This window comes from Lemur catta, chromosome 18 (assembly GCF_020740605.2).
Source record: "Lemur catta isolate mLemCat1 chromosome 18, mLemCat1.pri, whole genome shotgun sequence".
Classification (NCBI taxonomy): domain Eukaryota; kingdom Metazoa; phylum Chordata; class Mammalia; order Primates; family Lemuridae; genus Lemur; species Lemur catta.
This window is the reverse complement of record NC_059145.1, coordinates 46,639,901-46,657,835: the sequence shown is the minus strand read 5'-3', so window position 1 is coordinate 46,657,835 and position 17,935 is coordinate 46,639,901. Positions and strand designations below refer to the sequence as shown.

Here is a 17,935-nt window from a genome sequence, read left to right as displayed (position 1 = left end):
GCTGCAAGACTCCAACAATCCGATGTAACGACACATCGACACATGGCTGCAGCTAAAGGGGATTGTGTAGAACGCGGCCAACCCTTGTAACAGGAGGTGAGTGTCGGCGCTCGGTACGCGGGATTTAACACTGTGGATGGGGCGTTCGTGAGTCCCTGGTGGGTAATCATTGGTCATTATTCTGAGACGCAATTCTGAATTGCTCTGCAAGGCAGATGTGCACGAACGAGTTACTTATGTGCCTAATCAATCACCCGGCGTCTCTGTCTCCAAGCGTCGTTGTTGCTCCCTGCTAATGACCTCGCATGCCTGGTATCACGCAAGGCCTGACGAGGGTTGCTTAGGTGTCTCAGTTACACAGCACCGCATTTTGCAGAGGAAGTTACTGATGAACGCAGCAATGCCGAAGGTCTCAGGCGTTCTCTCTGCGTGGTGGCCCTGTCGGGTTCTGTTTTAGGGATGTCAGAGAACCACGCCTGAGCCTCTGACCCGCGACTGTAACACGTGGACAAGTGAGAAACTGTCCGGGAAAGAACCGCCAAAGAGCAAAAGCGAATGCACCTGAGTTCAGTTAACGTAATCATGGAACAAACATATTTTTAAAAGATTAAAAAGGGCTTAATTTATCTTGTAAAAGTTAGTAGGCTTCTTTAGAAGAGTTTTCGAGGGACTGTGACTACATTTGCACTGAGGACCTTCCTCTGTAGCAGATTTAAATTTTAAAATAACAGTAACAATAATTCTCTCACTGTAAGTAGAGATACCAGGGCAAATGACACCAGGGGAGGTGTCATCTTTCCTTGTCGAGAATCAGTAAGATTCTTGGCACCAACAAGAACACAAAAGCATCCATTCATCAGTCAGGAAAGGAATTTGCACCATGGAAGAGAGAAAGAAATGTAATTTTTTTTTTAAAAAAAAGGAATGAAAATAAAGGCATATGAGGTTCATAAGAAAAATTAAAAATTTTGAAAATGTTTTTGGGGGGCAACAAAAAATGAATTTGTGTGAGTGAAAATTCTCAACACAATCTGTTAGATTATTTGTTTTGGCTTAAACTCCCTTAAAAATTAGTTTAAGCTCTCTTTTATAAATATAATAAAATAAGGATCAGTAGGCAAGTAAACCGATGACGTGATCTCTCGATGTTCTATCAAACAAGAAATCCTGAAAACAAACGTCAACATACAGCCTACTCCGTGACAAATTTGGGAGCTGTAACCAAAGAATCAGGGAAAGCCAAGTGACAGCCAGCATTCAATCAGATATCCTATGTAGTTTCAAGAAATGGGAAATACACAAGATCAAAGTGGTTAGTATTAAACTAAAAAGACATCTATGTCTATTAACAGCTGGAGAAATACAAGATCCAATCCAAGGGGACAACTAGCTACCTTCCCAAGGATGACAGGCGTAATCTGACTTAAAAACCAGGCAACAACGTGACTCAAATCATGAGTGGGCTAAGGACCCCCCTGTTCTTTAATTAATTTGGTTCCTGTTATAGACAGCGGTGGGGTCAGCATGTTCTGTTAGGTCACAGAGGGCAGTCACAGCCTGGGCAATATCACTAAGATACCTCCACAAGCTAAGCAGGCAAATGACAAAACGTTTACCTTTGGAAGGTCAGCCCGAGCCTGTGGGATGATGTGCTGGTTCCGTCAAGGATAAGCATGTTCGATGTCCTCCCTCCTCCTTGCATGAACCGTGGTGCCCCACGGGAGCCTCCTGTCTGAGACTGGAACCCCCCACCCATGTGCCTGTCATCCACCAACACCTGGGTCAGCCCACCTCTTTTCTTGATCATTTTAACCCCGGGCTTATCATTCCCTCCACTGCTCCTGTCTCAGCCGCTGGTGACTTCAGTGCACATGCGGATGACCTCCCTGACACCCCGGCCCCGACCTGGCCGTGCATCCTGCCCTTTCAGCTCGCTCTGTCCAGGCCCTAACTCCAACCGTTTCCCACGTTAACAACAACCACTCCTCCAGACAGGAGCCGTCACTCTGCTCCCTGTTACAGCGACACTGGGAACGATCTCTCCACACTCCCTTCCCTTCTCCGTTAAACCCACAGCGGCCAAGCTTGCTTACACTGAAGCCTCCCGTCAAGGCCAGCCGGGCCTGTACGTTGCTAAATCCAGCGGTCTGGCCTCAGCCCTCCTTGCTTGACCTGTCGGCTTCCTCTGATGAGCTCCATGAGGGCAGTGATTGTGTTTGTTTTGTTTGATGTGAATAGTGACTCGCACATCATAGGTGTTCAATAAACACCTGGTAAGTAAATCAAATAAGATGTATTGAAGTTCTTGTGATAAGGAAGCCAGGCATGTTTGGCATTTAAAGTACTGTATTTATTAGTATAATATTTAAGAGGGTTTGGGCTAATAGGATCATATACAGCCTTGGAATCCCAGTTTTAAAATACACAATTTTGTAAATAAATTTACACGTGTGTCAAGTTAAAATCTTACACCATATTTATAGTTTAATTTATTAGATTTTTAAAAAATTACTTAGAGTACTTGGGAAAGTTAGTCAGACAAAGTCCCTAAAAGAAAACAGAATGTATTAAGTTTACATGCAATCGAAACTATTGAGGAGCATTTATCAAAGACTGGAAGGGCGGCCTCAAGTTCAAGTGCATGCCCTTTAAAAGTGATTACACAGATTTGCTAGGCTGTCACAGCTGAACCGAAAAGCTTAAGAAATAATTTTGTTTTTCATCTTAACTTTATTAACTTTTTTAAAACAAAAAATCTATAAATGGTCTTTTTCTGAAAGTGTGAATTCGCACACACAAATACCCCCCCAGCACCAAAAACTCCCATTAACAACGGAGCGTGTTATTTAAGCATCTCACTAGTGCCCTCCAGTGGCTGAAGAGAGAAACAACACATGTACGTTGAAAAATGTTGAATAGCCTCAATGAATTTATAGCTATTCTGTCCCCAGTAGATTTTTGTTTCAAATGGGACTATCCGTCGGAAGAGATGGCTTTCACCTCGGGCCTGCAGGACACCCACATTCAGATTTTTAAGAGTATTCTTGCTGTTTGTATAAAAAACAAACCGAGACCGCACGGCACTCATTTGGAGGAAGAAAAAGCATCACGCTGAAAACACTCAGGGTTGAATCAGTGGAAAAACACAGAGATGGGGAAATACGTTCATAGTCAACATGTGCTGTTTTCCACCTCGGGTACAGGAAAGGGAAAGCACAAAATGTAGGGTTTCATAGCCTCATCATTAAAAAAAAAAAAAAAAGCAAAGAATAAACCTAGGTTTCCACTCTGACAAAAGCCGGACCTGGAAGCGACTCGAGACCTCTGCAGGCTGCCGGGTGGCCGAGCAGGAAACGTGTGTCCCTTGTTGGTACCGACCCACTTGGCGTGGAACCTTGGGCCTTGCCTGACCTGGCTGTGTTCTTCTTCTATCAATCAGGGGGCTCTGCCCACTGAGCGAGCAACGGCTGGAAAAGGAGGCACGACAGTCTACCTTGGTCACTGCCACCAGCCGTCCCTGCGGGACAGACTCTGCCCCGCCTCCTGGTAATCCTGCTCCAGGGTGGCCGGGTCCTCCCGGGCCTCGGGGAACTCGCCCTCCTCCATGCCCTCCCGGAGGTACCAGTGCAGAATCGCCCTCTTGGCGAACGTGAGGTCGAACCTGTGGCCCAGGCGGGCCCAGGCCTCCGCGATGGCCGTGCTGCTGCTCAGCCCGCACACGGCCCGCCGCACCCGGGCCAGGTCCCCTCCCGGCGCCACCACGGGCGGCCGGGGGTTGATGCCCACCTTGAAGCCAGTCGGGCACCAGTCCACGAACCGGACAGAGTTCCTGGACTTCACGGCTGCGATGGTGGCGTTGACCTCCTTGGGGACCACGTCCCCTCGGTAGAGCAGGCAGCAGGCCATGTACCTCCCGCGCCGAGGGTCGCACCTGACCAGGTGGCTGGAGGGCCCGAAGCAGGCGGCGGTGATGTCCTTGACCGAGAGCTGCTCGTGGAAGGCCCTGTCAGCGGACACGACGGGGACGAAGGATGTCACCGGGAAGTGTATTCTCGGGTAAGGCCCCAGGTTGGTCTGGAACTCGATTAGGTCCACGTTCAAGGGCCCCTGAAACCGGAGGGGCGCGGTGATGGCGGACACGGCCTGGGCCATCAGCCCGTCGATGCTGGCGAACGAGCCGCTCGGCGCCCAGCTGGCGGCGGCACATGTCGTAGGCGGCCTCGTTGTCCACCAGGAGGGCGCAGTCCGCGTGCTCCAGGGTGGAGTGCGTGGTGAGGACGGCGTTGTACCGCTCCACCACGGCCGCGGCGACCCTGGGGGCCGGGAACACCGAGAACTCCAGCCTCGTCTTCCTGCCGTACTCCTGCGACAGCCGCTCCAGCAACAGGGACGTGAAGCCCGACCCGGTGCCGCCTCCAAAGCTTCGGAAAATCAAAAATCCCTGAAGCCCGCTGCACTGTTCCGCCTGGGAAAGGAAACGGGGTGTGAGAACTCGGCTGGATAAATCCAGAAGCCGCGAACCGGGTGGTACCCGCAGGACACAACAAATTGCCCCAAACAAACAAAAACTACTTTTGGAACAGACGGGTTTACCATCGTCAGACCACGATAAACGTAGCTACTCTGAAATACGCTTAGGGTTGACTCCAAGCAAAGCCTAAATATGCAACTGTCCGAGTCTATCCGTGTGATCCACGCAGGGCCTTTATCAATAACAAAGGAAAGAAAACAGCAAACAAAACATTGCGGCAAAATCACTTCCCCCACAGTAGATGAAGTTCTATCCCTTCTACACTCTGGCCTGTGCCCGTGTGTAAGGCGTCGTATTGTCCAATGATTGTGCCAAACCCCAAAACCCACGCTTGGCACAGGGTCTCCAGCCTCAGGTCCTCGAAGAAGAATTAACTGTCAATAACAGAGTAACTGGGGCCGGGCAGATGGCTCAGGCCTGCAATCCTAGCACTCTGGGAGGCCGAGGCGGGAGGATCGCTTGAGGTCAGGCATTCGAGACCAGGCTGAGCAAGAGCGAGACCCCATCTCTACTAAAAAAATAGAAAGAAATTATCTGGACAACTAAAAATATATAGAAAAAAATTAGCCGGGCATGGTGGCGCATGCCTGTAGTCCCAGCTACTCGGGAGGCTGAGGCAGGAGGATCCCTTGAGCCCAGGAGTTTGAGGTTGCTGTGAGCTCGGCTGACGCCACAGCACTCACTCTAGCCCGGGCAACAGAGCAAGACTCGGTCTCAAAAAATAATAATAACAATAGGTAACTACTCTCCAGGTGGGGTGTGCCTCCTATACACTGCATAAATAGCTGTTACCACTGGAGAATGACAAGTTGTAGAGTCCTTTAAGTCTCTGGCAGCAAGATAAACCCTGTGTTCGCAGGAATGAGGGAAACCAGGGGCTCCCTCATCGGAGTAAAGGCTCGGGCCCTTCCTTCCCAGCAAGGTCGAGGCAAGCCCTGTGCATCCGCGTGGGCCTGAGCGCGCATGCGCGGCCCGGAGGGCAGGCGGTGGGGGGCGGACGGGGACGCGGGGGGGGAGGGGGGGGGGACTTGCCAGCCTCCGGTCGTCTCCAGCGCGCGGTCGATGAGCCCGGAGCCCACCGAGTAGCGTCCCGCGCGTATCGCGGGCTGGAAGAGGGAGCGGTGCCCCCCCCCCCCCCCCCCCCCCCGGTCCGGACCGCGTCTGCGGAGCGCGGAAGAGGTCGGTGCTCGGTCCAGTGCAGCTGCCAACCCCGTGGGAGTCCCCGGCCCCTGTCCCCGAGCCCCGCACCCCGCCAGCGGGCGGTCAAGGACAGTGATCCATGCTGCCAAAGTAGCCTTTCGTAGTCTGGGAAAGCGGATCAACTGACAGTGTGTTTTTCTACCATACAGCCTGCTGTAGTCTCCCAGGGCTGCTGTAACACAAGACAACAAACGTGGTGGCTTAAAACTCTATTTCCAAGTAAGGTCACCTTCTGGGGTTCCGGGTGGATATGAATTTTGGGGGACACTCTTCGACCCACTGTACACCCTATGGCACTTTGGCATTTTGAGACAAGTATTCCCATCTACAAATAGCCGACAGCGTGCTGGAAAGATGCCGCAATCTGAGTTATTCCTGGCCGGTCTTTAAAAGTGGCTTCAAGAGAGGAGGCATGGCGGACTCGCACCCGCGCGGTCCAGCGCAGTGAGCGTAGATGCCGCAGGGGAGCGGCATTGCGGTGTCGGCGCTGTTACAGGCGACCAAGAGCAGCCCAGCCCGGGCTCATTGCCTTTTAAAACCCTGGACAGCACGCCCCACTCCGCCACCTTAGAACTACGCAAATGGCATCATTCCTGACGATGAAGCAGCAGGGTGTGAGGGTGAGCAGGCTTTGGGAAGGTTGCCCTGGTTACAGCGGGTAAGTCAGTCCTGGTTATTCATGCCTTCCACCTTGTAGAAATTTATATTATTATTAGGTTGGATCATAAGACATAAGACATTAACTTTTTTTTCAGGTAAAAAAAAATAGTCACATATTGGCAATTTTATGTGGCTCCATGTGATGCACTTAGTGTTCTTATATTTATAATATTTTCTTTTCACTCAGTGATGCTATTTTCTGTTAAAAGACAATACATTTAACAAGAAGGCAAAACTAGGACCAAACCCAGTTCTACTCTCAATAACTCAGTGATCCTAGGCAAGTTCCTTAACCTCCCCAAGACTCTGTTTCCTCAACTACAAATTAAGGACAACAACACTTTCTCCTGACGGGGTGTTGAAAGGACTAAGGGAAAATACCTGTGCAGGTCCTCAGCCAGTACAGAACCGCTACGGCAGACTGATTGGCTGTGTCTCCCCAAAATTCACAGGTGAAGACCTAATCCCCACGTGATGCTATTAGGAGGTAAGGTCTGTGGGAGGTGATTAGGTCATGAGAGTTGAGCCCGCATGGATGGGATTAGTTCCCTCATAAGAAGAAACTTGGAGATGACCTCTCCACCACGTAAGGACACAGAGAAGGCGGCTGTCTGCAAGGCAGGAAGAGAGCCCGCACCGGAAGCCAACCACAATTCACAGTATCAAACCCAAATCTACCTTCCTCTCTAGCTTCTCCCTTAAGTCAGTAAGATCCCCTTCTCTCTCCAGGATCTGTCTAGCTCCGTTTCAAGAGCTTTTGCACAAGATACTACAGAATCTGCCATTGATAATCATACAATAGTATTGATTTTCCCCATAATTAGAATATTTATTTGGCTTCTTGCTTCTTGGGGATCATTTTCAACTATTCTACTCTTCTTAAGCAGATAACACCAAATTTTCAGGTTCTTCCAGAAAATGGCTCGGGAAAAGATTTAGTGTTCTGTTATGATATCTGTGTGGATCAGATAACAAGGTTTTAAATGACGTCATTGCACAAGAAAAGAAGGCTAACCCAGTGTTCCCTTTGGGTGTGTTTGTCATGCTGATCACCCTAAATAGCCATTGTGTAGCCTCAAGATTGAGAAAAGGTACAGGTGATGCCCCTCTGATACATTAGTATAATCTGATAATCCCGCCCACTTGATTTCTTTGTTTCGAGTGTGAACCTGGCTAAGTACCCTAGAATGTAAAATTTATTTTACCTACAACAGTTGGTTCCAAGTCCACAAAGAGTGCCCTGGGCACATGCTTCCCAGCTCTCGTCTCGCAAAAGAAGGTATCGAAAGACGCGTTCACTTGTTCTGTTTGAGCATTTTCCAGTGGATCCTGTCTCCTGTCGGGAATGATGCCGTCTGGCTGGATTCCATGTTCCAGGCAATAGAGTTCCCAACATGTGTCCCTGATCTGGACGCCAGCCTGACCAACGTGAATGGAAAGGCACTCCTTCTGAAACAAGACACAGTGAGTCGGACAACAGGACCTGTGTTACTCAGCACTCTGGGCACAAATGGCAGAGCTAAGCTAGCTTACGGCCACAGAGAAATTTATTAGAAAATAATCAAAAGTGTTTCATGGAAACCAAAAGCCAGGGTACAGCTAAGCTTCAGGAACAATTAAACCAAGGGCTTAAATTCCATTGAAAAGTTTATTTCAACAACATAAATTAAGCATCTACTGCATACTAGGCTAAGAACTGCTACTTAACTAAGTTAAGACTACACACACACACACACACACACACACGCATATAGGCACTTGTAACTCAAGTCAGAATACAGCTGATTTTTCACCCTTTTAATATAGGTGAGATATGTATACGTGTGTATGTTAGGTTGACTCATCCAGGAAAAAAAATTAGCTAGTTATTGGAAAGAAATTGAACTAAAATCAATATATAGCCTTTTCAGTTATTAAAACCCATTGCAGGTAAATTAAGAATGTTATCTTTTCATGCCTTGAGATATTACATTTACCATTCATATATGCTCTAAATAAGAGCGGATATTCTATCTAAACTTAAAACTAGTGGAAAATTTTACAAGGAAAAATGTAATAGACTTAACCCCACAATGTAAAATTTCCATACCATAACAAATTTATGTATATAAAAATTGATTTTTATATAGCTCAAATTTTACATATATCAATTTTTTTTTTTTTTTGAGACAGAGTCTCGCTCTGTTGCCCAGGCTAGAGTGAGTGCCGTGGCATCAGCCTAGCTCACAGCAACCTCAAACTCCTGGGCTTAAGTGATCCTACTGCCTCAGCCTCCCAAGTAGCTGGGACTACAGGCATGCGCCACCATGCCCGGCTAATTTTTTCTCTATATATTTTTTAGTTAGCCAGATAATTTCTTTCTATTTTTAGTAGAGACGAGGTCTCACTCTTGCTCAGGCTGGTCCCGAACTCCTGACCTTGAGCGATCCACCCGCCTCGGCCTCCCAGAGTGCTAGGATTACAGGCGTGAGCCACCGCGCCCAGCCAACACATATATCAATTTTTTAAAAAAACACTTGAGACATCAACTGGGTAAATAGGCAAATGACATAAATGAATGAATTACAAAAGAAAGATTGTCAAATGCAAAGATTTAGACCCAATGGCATTCACAGCATTATAGTTTATAAGCAAGAAAACCCACAACCAAGCTACTTAATCTACCTAACCATCCATTTATTGTTGGATATTTACAAGGATGGTGCATCAATGCAATAGCATGCTATGCAAACCTTAAATGTTTACCCCAAAAAATGATTTATGACATGGGAAATGCTTATGACAACATATTAAGTAAAAAGCACTTAAGATGCATAATTGCATATAGAGTATGATGTCAAATACATTCAAAAATAGGCATAAAAAATCTAAAGGAAAATACATCAAGATATTAACTCTACTTATATCTGGCTAGTGATTTTTTTCTAAACTTTACTATTTTCTTCCACACTCATCAGCCTCCACACGCCCCCGAATCCCACTTTTAAATCACCATTCACTTTTTTCCTAAGGAAAACACTGATGTCGGTAATTTAAACAGACACAACGATCTACTCCTTTAAGAGAGGGAACGAAAAAGTTAAATCCTAAAAATCTAAATTGACAGCCATTGCTGATTTGAATATTGGTGCGGTTTATTGCCAGTGGTGCTGGAACAAGTCTATGCAGGGGTCTTACAGAGTGAGACCCACTGTCCTCTGCATCATCTGGGCCCTTCACGCATTGACCAGATAAGCTGAGGGGCAACTCTGCCCTCGTCCAAGTCTGCATGGCGCCTGAGATTCCGCTACAGAAAGAGCAGGCCAATCATGGGCCTGTGCTTTACTAATCCGAGGGAAGGAGGGAGGGAGCTCTGGCCGGCCACTCCCTTGCAGTCTGGCTTGGACTCTGTTCGTGCTCAGGGGCATCAAACCCTTGCACTTTGTCTCTGTGATTCACAAGACTCAACACAGCCCTCTTTGCTTCCTGAGAAACGCAGGTTCGCTATTTTAGTAGAACTTCCACCCTGCTTCTTCTCTGTAGGACAATCAGTCATCTCTCAAGACAAAAGCCACAAATGTAATTTAGAAAGCACTTCACTTAGTACCAGCTAATATTCTAACCTTTCAAAGCAACACGTTCCATTATAAACAGTCTTCTTGGAATACCCTTATCTGCAAAGCACAGTTTTATTTTTCTCCCCTCCTGTTGGACTTAATATGCTGTAAATACATTAGCTACTAATACTGTAATCGGATCAGTTCCCTGAATTTCACTTAAAATTGTAGAAGGGGAGAGGGGATGTTCACTGCTTCTCCATCATGAAAACCTCTCACTTGTGTGAGTTTACATGTAGGTTTCTCTCACTAACTCCCTCAGCTGTCTGCCACCCAGGCCTGCACGCTACTGACAAGTAAAACTGATGTGGTATTTGCTCACAACATTCCCACTTAAAATGATCACTAACATAAAAAAATTGCCCTTCTTCATGTCGTCTGATGTCCAAGTGGTTCAGACCTCAGAGTGATACTGTCCTTTTTAAACTCAACAGGAAAAACTCAGCCCAATAAACTTCTTGGTTTTAGAAGCAACTGCGTTTATAACGTAACTGTGCATCCAAGCATATATTAATAGAAAACTATCTTCACTTTATTCTTCTCTTGGCCTCTCCCTCTTGTCCAAACTCTCTATTAAAATATTAGTCACACTATAAACTAATATAAGATTGTAAAATGCCCACTGAATGTCAATGTTGATCAGTTGAGCACATCGTGAAATGCTGATATAAAGCTCACTCAAATTATGAGGACGGCATAATTTTTTAATTAGTCTTTTAATTTTGAGATCTTTGTAGGTTCATATGCAGTTGTAAGAAATAACACAGAAAGATCCTATGTATCCTCTACCCATTTTCCCCCAATGGAAATATCTTGCAGGACTATAATACAATATCACACGGAAGGCTGACATTGATACAGTCAAGATACAGAACATTCCAGTACCACAAGCATCCCTCCTATTGAAATGCACAATTTTTAAAAGCAAAACAATTTAAACGTCCTTAAAATGTTGGACAGAGAGTCCAATGGGGCAAGAAGATCTAAGAGGAAAAGCAGTTTGAAAGGCTGCTTTCAGGGAAGAACTAAAACTTCTGAGATACTGAAAATTACTCACTGGCACAGAAGAGAACGAAAGGGAAGGGGATCATAAAAGTAATCCCCAAAGCAGAATCACTGTAAGTCATTAGAATACGTTCGTTATCGTGCCCCAAGAGTGAAACTCAAGAGAGGTAAAGATGTCTGTGCACTTCACCCCGCCAGGCATTTATGAGGTTCGCGCCGTGACCTGAGTCTGAAGTCCCCAGAAACAGCACAACTGAAAGGGAAGCAACTGATGTCTACAGAAAAATCAGCACACCCAGCCCGAAACAAAAGTAAAAACTAAAGGTAACCATTGCTTGAGCACGTCACTTAAAGTCAGTGAATGACTACAAATCAGCAAGGCTTTACTTTAAATACAAAAAAAGCAAAACCACACGTGGGTAGAGGAGAGTCCATCTAAATAAACCTGCTTCCAACTTAGGTACATGATTGAAATCAATGTCTTTTTAAAAACTTCTTCTCTTGTATTAAGGACTTAAGAATTGTTTGCCGGGGAAATGGGCCAAGTGTGAAGAGTCAGAGTTGCTACAACACGGAAGCAGCTGTCCACAGGCACCAGGCAGAGCCACTCACCATGCTGACACAGCCGCCCTCCTCCCGCGGTAGGGACCCAGTGACCCAGGAGCATTCCCAGCCAAGCTTTATCTCAGGGCCCGGAAATGACTCCACCTGAGGGCTGAAGCGCTGTCTTCGCTTAAAGCAGTACAGCTTCTTTTTAGTGTTTTTGTTCTCTGGTCTCAGAGTAGCTACGATTTGGCCTGAACAACCTGGGATAGAGTTTGTGCTCAACTACAGATGAATGACCGCACACTTATCCAAATCTGCTTCCAACTTATACTTGTGTTGAAAATAACAAGTGTCTTTAAAAAATCCTCCTCTTGGCCAGGCGTGGTGGCTCACACCTGTGATCCCAGCAATTTGGGAGGCCGAGGCAGGAGGATCTCGCTTGAGGTCAGGAGCTTGAGGCCAGCCTGAGCAAGAGTGAGACCCCATCTCTACTAAAAACAGAAAAATTAGCCAGGTGTGGTAGTGCTCACCTGTTGTCCCAGCTACTTGGGAGGCTGAGGCAGGAGGATCCCTAGAGCCCAGGAGTTTGAGGCTGCAGTGAGCTATGATGACACCACTGCACTCTATCCAGGGCGACAGAGTGAGACTCTGTCTCAAAAAAAAAAAAAAAATCCCCCCTTATATTAAGAATTTATTAAGCATTGACAAGGAAAAGGAAAGAGTATGATTAAAATTTGTTACAACAGCCAGTAAGCTTTTTCTATTGCATAAATACCGATGAATATCTTCTCCTTAAATAAGATTCAAACAATCCCTAAATACATAGAGCAAACCAGGCCCCTCAACCACTATCACATCCAAACATACAAGGGCTTTCTAGGTTTTCATTATTTGTTTTATTTTAAATTTTTATATTATTATTTATAACATGTTATTTTCAATTCATTGCATCAAGATCAGACAACGTAATTAAAATGATTTTTTTTCTTTTTATATTTGTTAAAACTTCCTTTAATTCTGCTATGTGGTCAATTTTTGAAAATGTCCCATGAATGCTTGAAAAGAACACAATGTTTTAGATAGATGCATTAAATCAAACTGATTTATCGTGCAGTCCAAATTTTGAGTATCCATTATTTCAAACAATGTGTTAAAATTTTCTGTTATGATTGTAGATTTGTCTACTCTTTCTTATTCTGGCAATTTTTGCTTTAGAGAGAGAGAGACTATGTTATTAAGAGAATATAGAGAGAGAGATTTTAAATTGTTATATTTTCTGTGGAATCAAAGCTTTTTATCACTTTTAAATGACTCTTTACCTATATTAATGAGCTTTGCCTTAAAGTGTTTATGATAAAATATTTATATTATCACCCCCATTTTAATATAGGTTTTTTTGGTTAGTGTTTGAATGATGTCTTTTCCCGTATTTTTACATTCTTAGAAACTCAAAAACCTTTCAGCACTCTATTTTGGATATGTCCTTCATAAGTATAACATAGCTGAATTTTTTTCTACTTTTATCTTTTCATGGGAAAATTCAGTCCATTACGTCTGACATGATAATATAGATTTCAATATACTATTAATATCTTATTTTGTGCTTTCTGTTTGTTCCCATGTTCTGAGTTGTCCTTTCTCTCTTTTTCTGGTCTTCTTTGAATTATTTTTTTTTAGCATAGTAACAATTTTATTATTCAGTAATCAAAATAAAATTTTTATCACTCAAGAATCTTGGTTTGTACTACTTCTTCCTCACAACTCTGAGACAATGAAAAAACTATATTGTTTTTGGGCAGTTTTCTCTTGAACTTATTATAAGTTATACTTGTCTCTGGTTTTGATCTTCATAAAGTCAACCCCTATCTGTTAATAATTCCCCCAAATTTTCAGGGCTCTGGTAGTTCCATATAACAAAAAGGAGGAGTAAGCTATAAAGTCAGAATGATATTCATTTTATTGCTGTATCAAATTATTCCCATTGGTCCCTGATATTTTCAGTTTGAAACAAGATGAGGGAAAAATCAGATAACCCGAATATCTTATTTCTAGTCCACTGACATACTCAGTATTGTTCATTAGTTTTTAAAAGTTCTCAACCTCACTTAGAGTTATGATTAGCTTAGATTTGCAAAAAAATTAGAATAAAATTAGAAAATCCCTTTTGCAATACAATTTAAGAAAAGTATCTTCTAATAATTCCATTTTTCTTTGAACAACTTCCTTTAAGGAAAAACATTGTGAATAATAAAGTGGAATCAGAAGTTCTCAAGTGGATGAAAATTGGACACTGTTGCCTGCATAAAACAACAGGGTTCTGTTCCCCGCCAGAATCTCCGCGCTGACATCCTGGAGCATCTGTCACTGCGGGAGTGACCACTTCTGACTGCACCAGCAAAACCAGTTTCCAGACCTGCAGGGCTGAGGACACACTGAATTCTGAGGATCTCCTCAAAGTGTGTGTTACGTTAAAACTATGAAACTGCTGTTTCTGTGGGTAAAAAGGTCAAATGTCAGCGATTTCATGTGGTTTCATCTAAATATTTGCATCCTAGGAAGTTCTGTCTGGAGACCAACTCCCTAAATGACATTTCTGTGTTCTTATTCTCTAACTACTACAAAGCAATACTTTGTTCTTTAATTTTTGGGGAGGGATAGAAGATACAATAGAAGTGGTTCTTCACTAAGGGCATCTTACTCCCTAACTTCGTTCCCTTTTTAAAACTAAAACATGTTTTTACCCCTCATGTTATAAAGGTAATGCAAGTTCAGTATATCCCTGTTTTAAAAAATATATATTAAATGTAAGAAATTAAAAATAAAGTAAAATTTTTTAAATACCCAAAGTTTGACCGCCTAGAGACATTTTAATACATTGACTTTATTCATAACTCTGAATATACGAAATAGACGTCTATACCATGTTTTGTTTAAAATTACCATAGACTATTCTATTACACCCTTCACAGTTCATTTTTATTGGCTGGACATATTATTTCCAGTGGATGAACTATAATTAGCCATTTCCCTATCATTGTGTATTTCGGTTGTTTTTATTCTATTAGAAACAACATCATTAATGTCTTCATATACATATAGTTTTATTTCTTAGGATAAATTCCCAGAAATGGAATTACCGTGCCAAAGCAGAGGCTATTTTTAAAGACTTTGACACATGTAAAGCAATATTTAAAATCAAGTAATGGGTTGTTTAGCAATTTTCTTTTTCACTGGAGAAGGTCCTTTACTTTCCGTCGTGCCTTCTGCTGCCTTTTACGAGCAGAGGATGGAGTCACCCCGTCCCCTTGCTCGGGAGAGACTGTCGCCTCCTTGTGGGGAGACAGGAGGGCGCATCATTACGTTCCACTGGTTTCCTGGAGACGGCCGTGGGAACACGCTCCCGGGACCTTTGGTAGTTGGGACTATATCTCCTGGTGGCCGTACACACGCGACAACTGAGCGTGTATATGGCCAATAACGAAGCCTCCTTTCAGGTCATTACTTTCAACCTCTCTTCTCCCCAAAGGCTAAGAAAGATCTAATGACCTAAAATGCTTGCCTTGGCCCGTATGAAAGTCCCAATAGTGAAAGTGCCGGGCCTTGGGGGGTGCAGAGGTGGAGTGAGAATTAAAGCCGAGCTTCCCCGACTCCCTGCCGGCCACCAGCGCTCCCTTTTCGAGCTCCTTAGGGTCCCCAGGAGCAGGAGGGCGGGGGGGGCGGGACTCCGCGTCTCCTAGCAACCGCTGCCCGCTCTCTGATTGGCCGGTCGCTGCGCAGCCGCCATTTTCAAATCCCCGGATGACGGCGGCGGCGGGTCCCCGCTGACAGGCGCTTTCTGCCTGGCACAGGCCGGCGGGCACCGTGCCCGCCCCTGCCGGTCTCCCGGGCACTCGGCCACCGCCCCACCCCCTCCTCCGTGCCATGGAGCCCGAGCTGGCGGCTCAGAAGCAGCCCCGGCCGCGGAGGCGAAGCCGCCGACTCTCTGGGCTGAGCGCGGAGGGCGCCGCGGGGCCTTCGGCCGACACGCCCGGGCCGGGGCCGGAGGAGAGGTGAGTGCGGGGCGGGCTGAGTGCGGGAGAGGTGAGCGTGGAGGGAGGTGAGCGTGGGTCGGGGTGAGGACGGGGCAGGTGAGGGTGGGGGCGGGGTGAGGACGGGGCAGGTGAGGGTGGGGGCGGAGTGGGGGCGGGGTGAGGACCGGGCAGGTGAGGGTGGGGGCGGGGTGAGGACCGGGCAGGTGAGGGTGGGGGCGGGGTGAGGACCGGGCAGGTGAGGGTGGGGGCGGGGTGGGGGCCGGGGGTGGCAGGGTGATGGGGTGAGCGTGGAGAGAGGTGAGTGTGGGGTTGAGGGGGTCCTGGGGTTGCTGGGTGAGCCTGGGGGGCAGTGCGGGGCCTGGATGTGCCAATTCCTTCTTGACAACTAGGATGACCCCGCATCAGCGACGCAGTCATCAGCCGTTGTCAGGGGAGCCGGGGAGGTGAGTTCGCGGGGCGGAGTGAGGCTTGCCCGCGGGAGGCGAGTGCCCGCGGCCGGCTGGGGCGACGGTGGGCCTGGCCTGGAGCTGACGTCAGTCCCGGGGCCCCGGACTGGGACTTACCAGCCCCTCAGAGACGGGGCAGACTTGTTGACAGTCTACTCCTGACCCCGGCCCGCTGCGCCTTTAGGAAAAGCGGCAGTGGCTCTGTGCTCCCTGCCCCACCGGTTCCGGGCTGAAGCTTCCAAACCGTCTCGGATCGGGGAGCCTGGTGCCTTTAGCCTAAAAGCCAGTGTTTACATGAAATGTTTTCCGGAGACCAGAATCCTTCTCCACCGGCCACATCAGTGAACACAGCACAGTTCCAGGTTCCGGCCTCCCGTGTAGGGAGATAAAAGAGGATGGCCGCTGGGTTTTTAATTAACACATTTCACATTCTGCCTCCTATATGCATCCTGTGTGTCTGGAAAGGGTGATCACGAGATAGGAGTTTCAGAAGGCTGTGTCTGGAACGGAGCCGTGTAAAAAGTGCTGAAGACTTGCTTTCCCATCTTGGAAAACTCCCACCTGGGAGCTTGTAGGTTCCAATGATGGGTTGTGTGACCTTGGATTTTCCTTAACGTCTCTAAGGATATTCCTTGTCTGTTAAATGGCGTTATAACAGTACCCATTTCATATAAGGTCGTTGTGAAATTCAGTGAGATGATGCATGCAAAGTGCTTAGCGTAGTGCCGGTACACAGAAAGCTCTCAATAAATGTTAACTGTTACCTGCCAGTTTTTATCTATAAGAATAATAACTCCACATCTGCTCCCTCCCTTCAGAAGTCCTTGTGTCCATTTAACATTACTGTTTTAGGTAAACTACAGTCCTTTACATAATTTACATTCCAGTCAGGCCTAGATATGCCAATTCCTTCTTGAGAAATAGGATAACACCTCCTCGACAATGCATTCATAAACCCATTGTAAGTTACTCTCCTGGGAGCTAAACTTTTTCACTAGATACTTATTTTTATTAGTTCTAAGTTTAGGGTAATTCTTACCTGAAATATACCTTTCTAAAACTATACCTATTACAGCCTATGAGAAAGAAGTCATTATCTCTGAGACTGAGAAATAGGAGAACGAGGAAAGACTAGTTAAGGGAAAATAGAATTTCAAAATAACAAATGAAGGCAGCGTTAAGGTTATTCTACATTCCTTTAGTAATACTGTTGAGCACCTGCCCTAGTCCCAGATACTGTTGTAGATACAGTATTGGGAATTCTAGTGAACAAAACAGATGAGGTCCCTGCTGTCGTGAAGCTTAAATGCTGGTTGGGGGAAAACACAATCAAATAAATATGTAAAATAGCAGGTGGTCAAGCTGTGAAGAGAATTAAGGCGTGGTAAGGGGCAGTGTTGCTTTGTTTAAAAAAATCACAAGGCCTTTCTGATGATGGTGGTGACTTTTGAGCAGAGACTTAAAGGAAGTATAGAAAGAATAAGCATGTAAATATTTGGGGAAAGAGTGTTCTAGCAGAGAGGAGCAGCAAGTGCAAAGCTTTGAAGAAAGATCTCTTTCGTGTATTCAGGGAACTTCAAAGAAATCAGGTGATTGGAGTGGAGTGAAGCAAGGGGGGAAACGGTAGGAGATGAGGTCAGAGGGACGGCTGGGCCAAGCCAGGTAGGACTGGTGGGCCTTTTAAGACCTTGAAATTTTACTTAGTGGATTGGGAAGCGAGAGGTAATGATGAGATCTATATTTTTAAAAGATCATTTTATTATGTCGCAAGGATGGAATCATGAAGACCAATTAGGAGATTATTGCAGTTGAGCTGACACATGAGAGTGATAGAGGTAGTGAAAAATTTTCGTATTTGGGATGTATTTTGAAGTTATCGCTGGTAGGATTTGCAGATGTAGTCAGCATGGAGTTAAAAAG

General features: G+C 45.7%; 2 protein-coding genes across 2 annotated transcripts in view; one reads left to right on the top strand and one right to left on the bottom strand.

Annotated features, from left to right (window-relative positions):
- Window positions 1–3,343: 3,343 nt before the first annotated feature.
- On the bottom strand, window positions 3,344–11,627 carry TUBAL3 (tubulin alpha like 3). The gene is given in 4 exon segments (XM_045529704.1): window positions 3,344–4,177; window positions 4,179–4,441; window positions 7,604–7,837; window positions 11,605–11,627. Coding segments are annotated over 4 exon segments (1,179 nt in total). The 5' UTR covers window positions 11,608–11,627; the 3' UTR covers window positions 3,344–3,498.
- Window positions 11,628–15,320: 3,693 nt separating this feature from the next.
- Window positions 15,321–17,935, top strand: part of NET1 (neuroepithelial cell transforming 1) — a 33,179-nt gene continuing 30,564 nt past the window's right edge. The window contains exon 1 of the mRNA XM_045529702.1: window positions 15,321–15,587. Within this exon, the coding sequence (XP_045385658.1) occupies window positions 15,460–15,587 (128 nt within the window). The 5' untranslated portion in view covers window positions 15,321–15,459. The remainder of the gene's footprint in view (window positions 15,588–17,935) is intronic.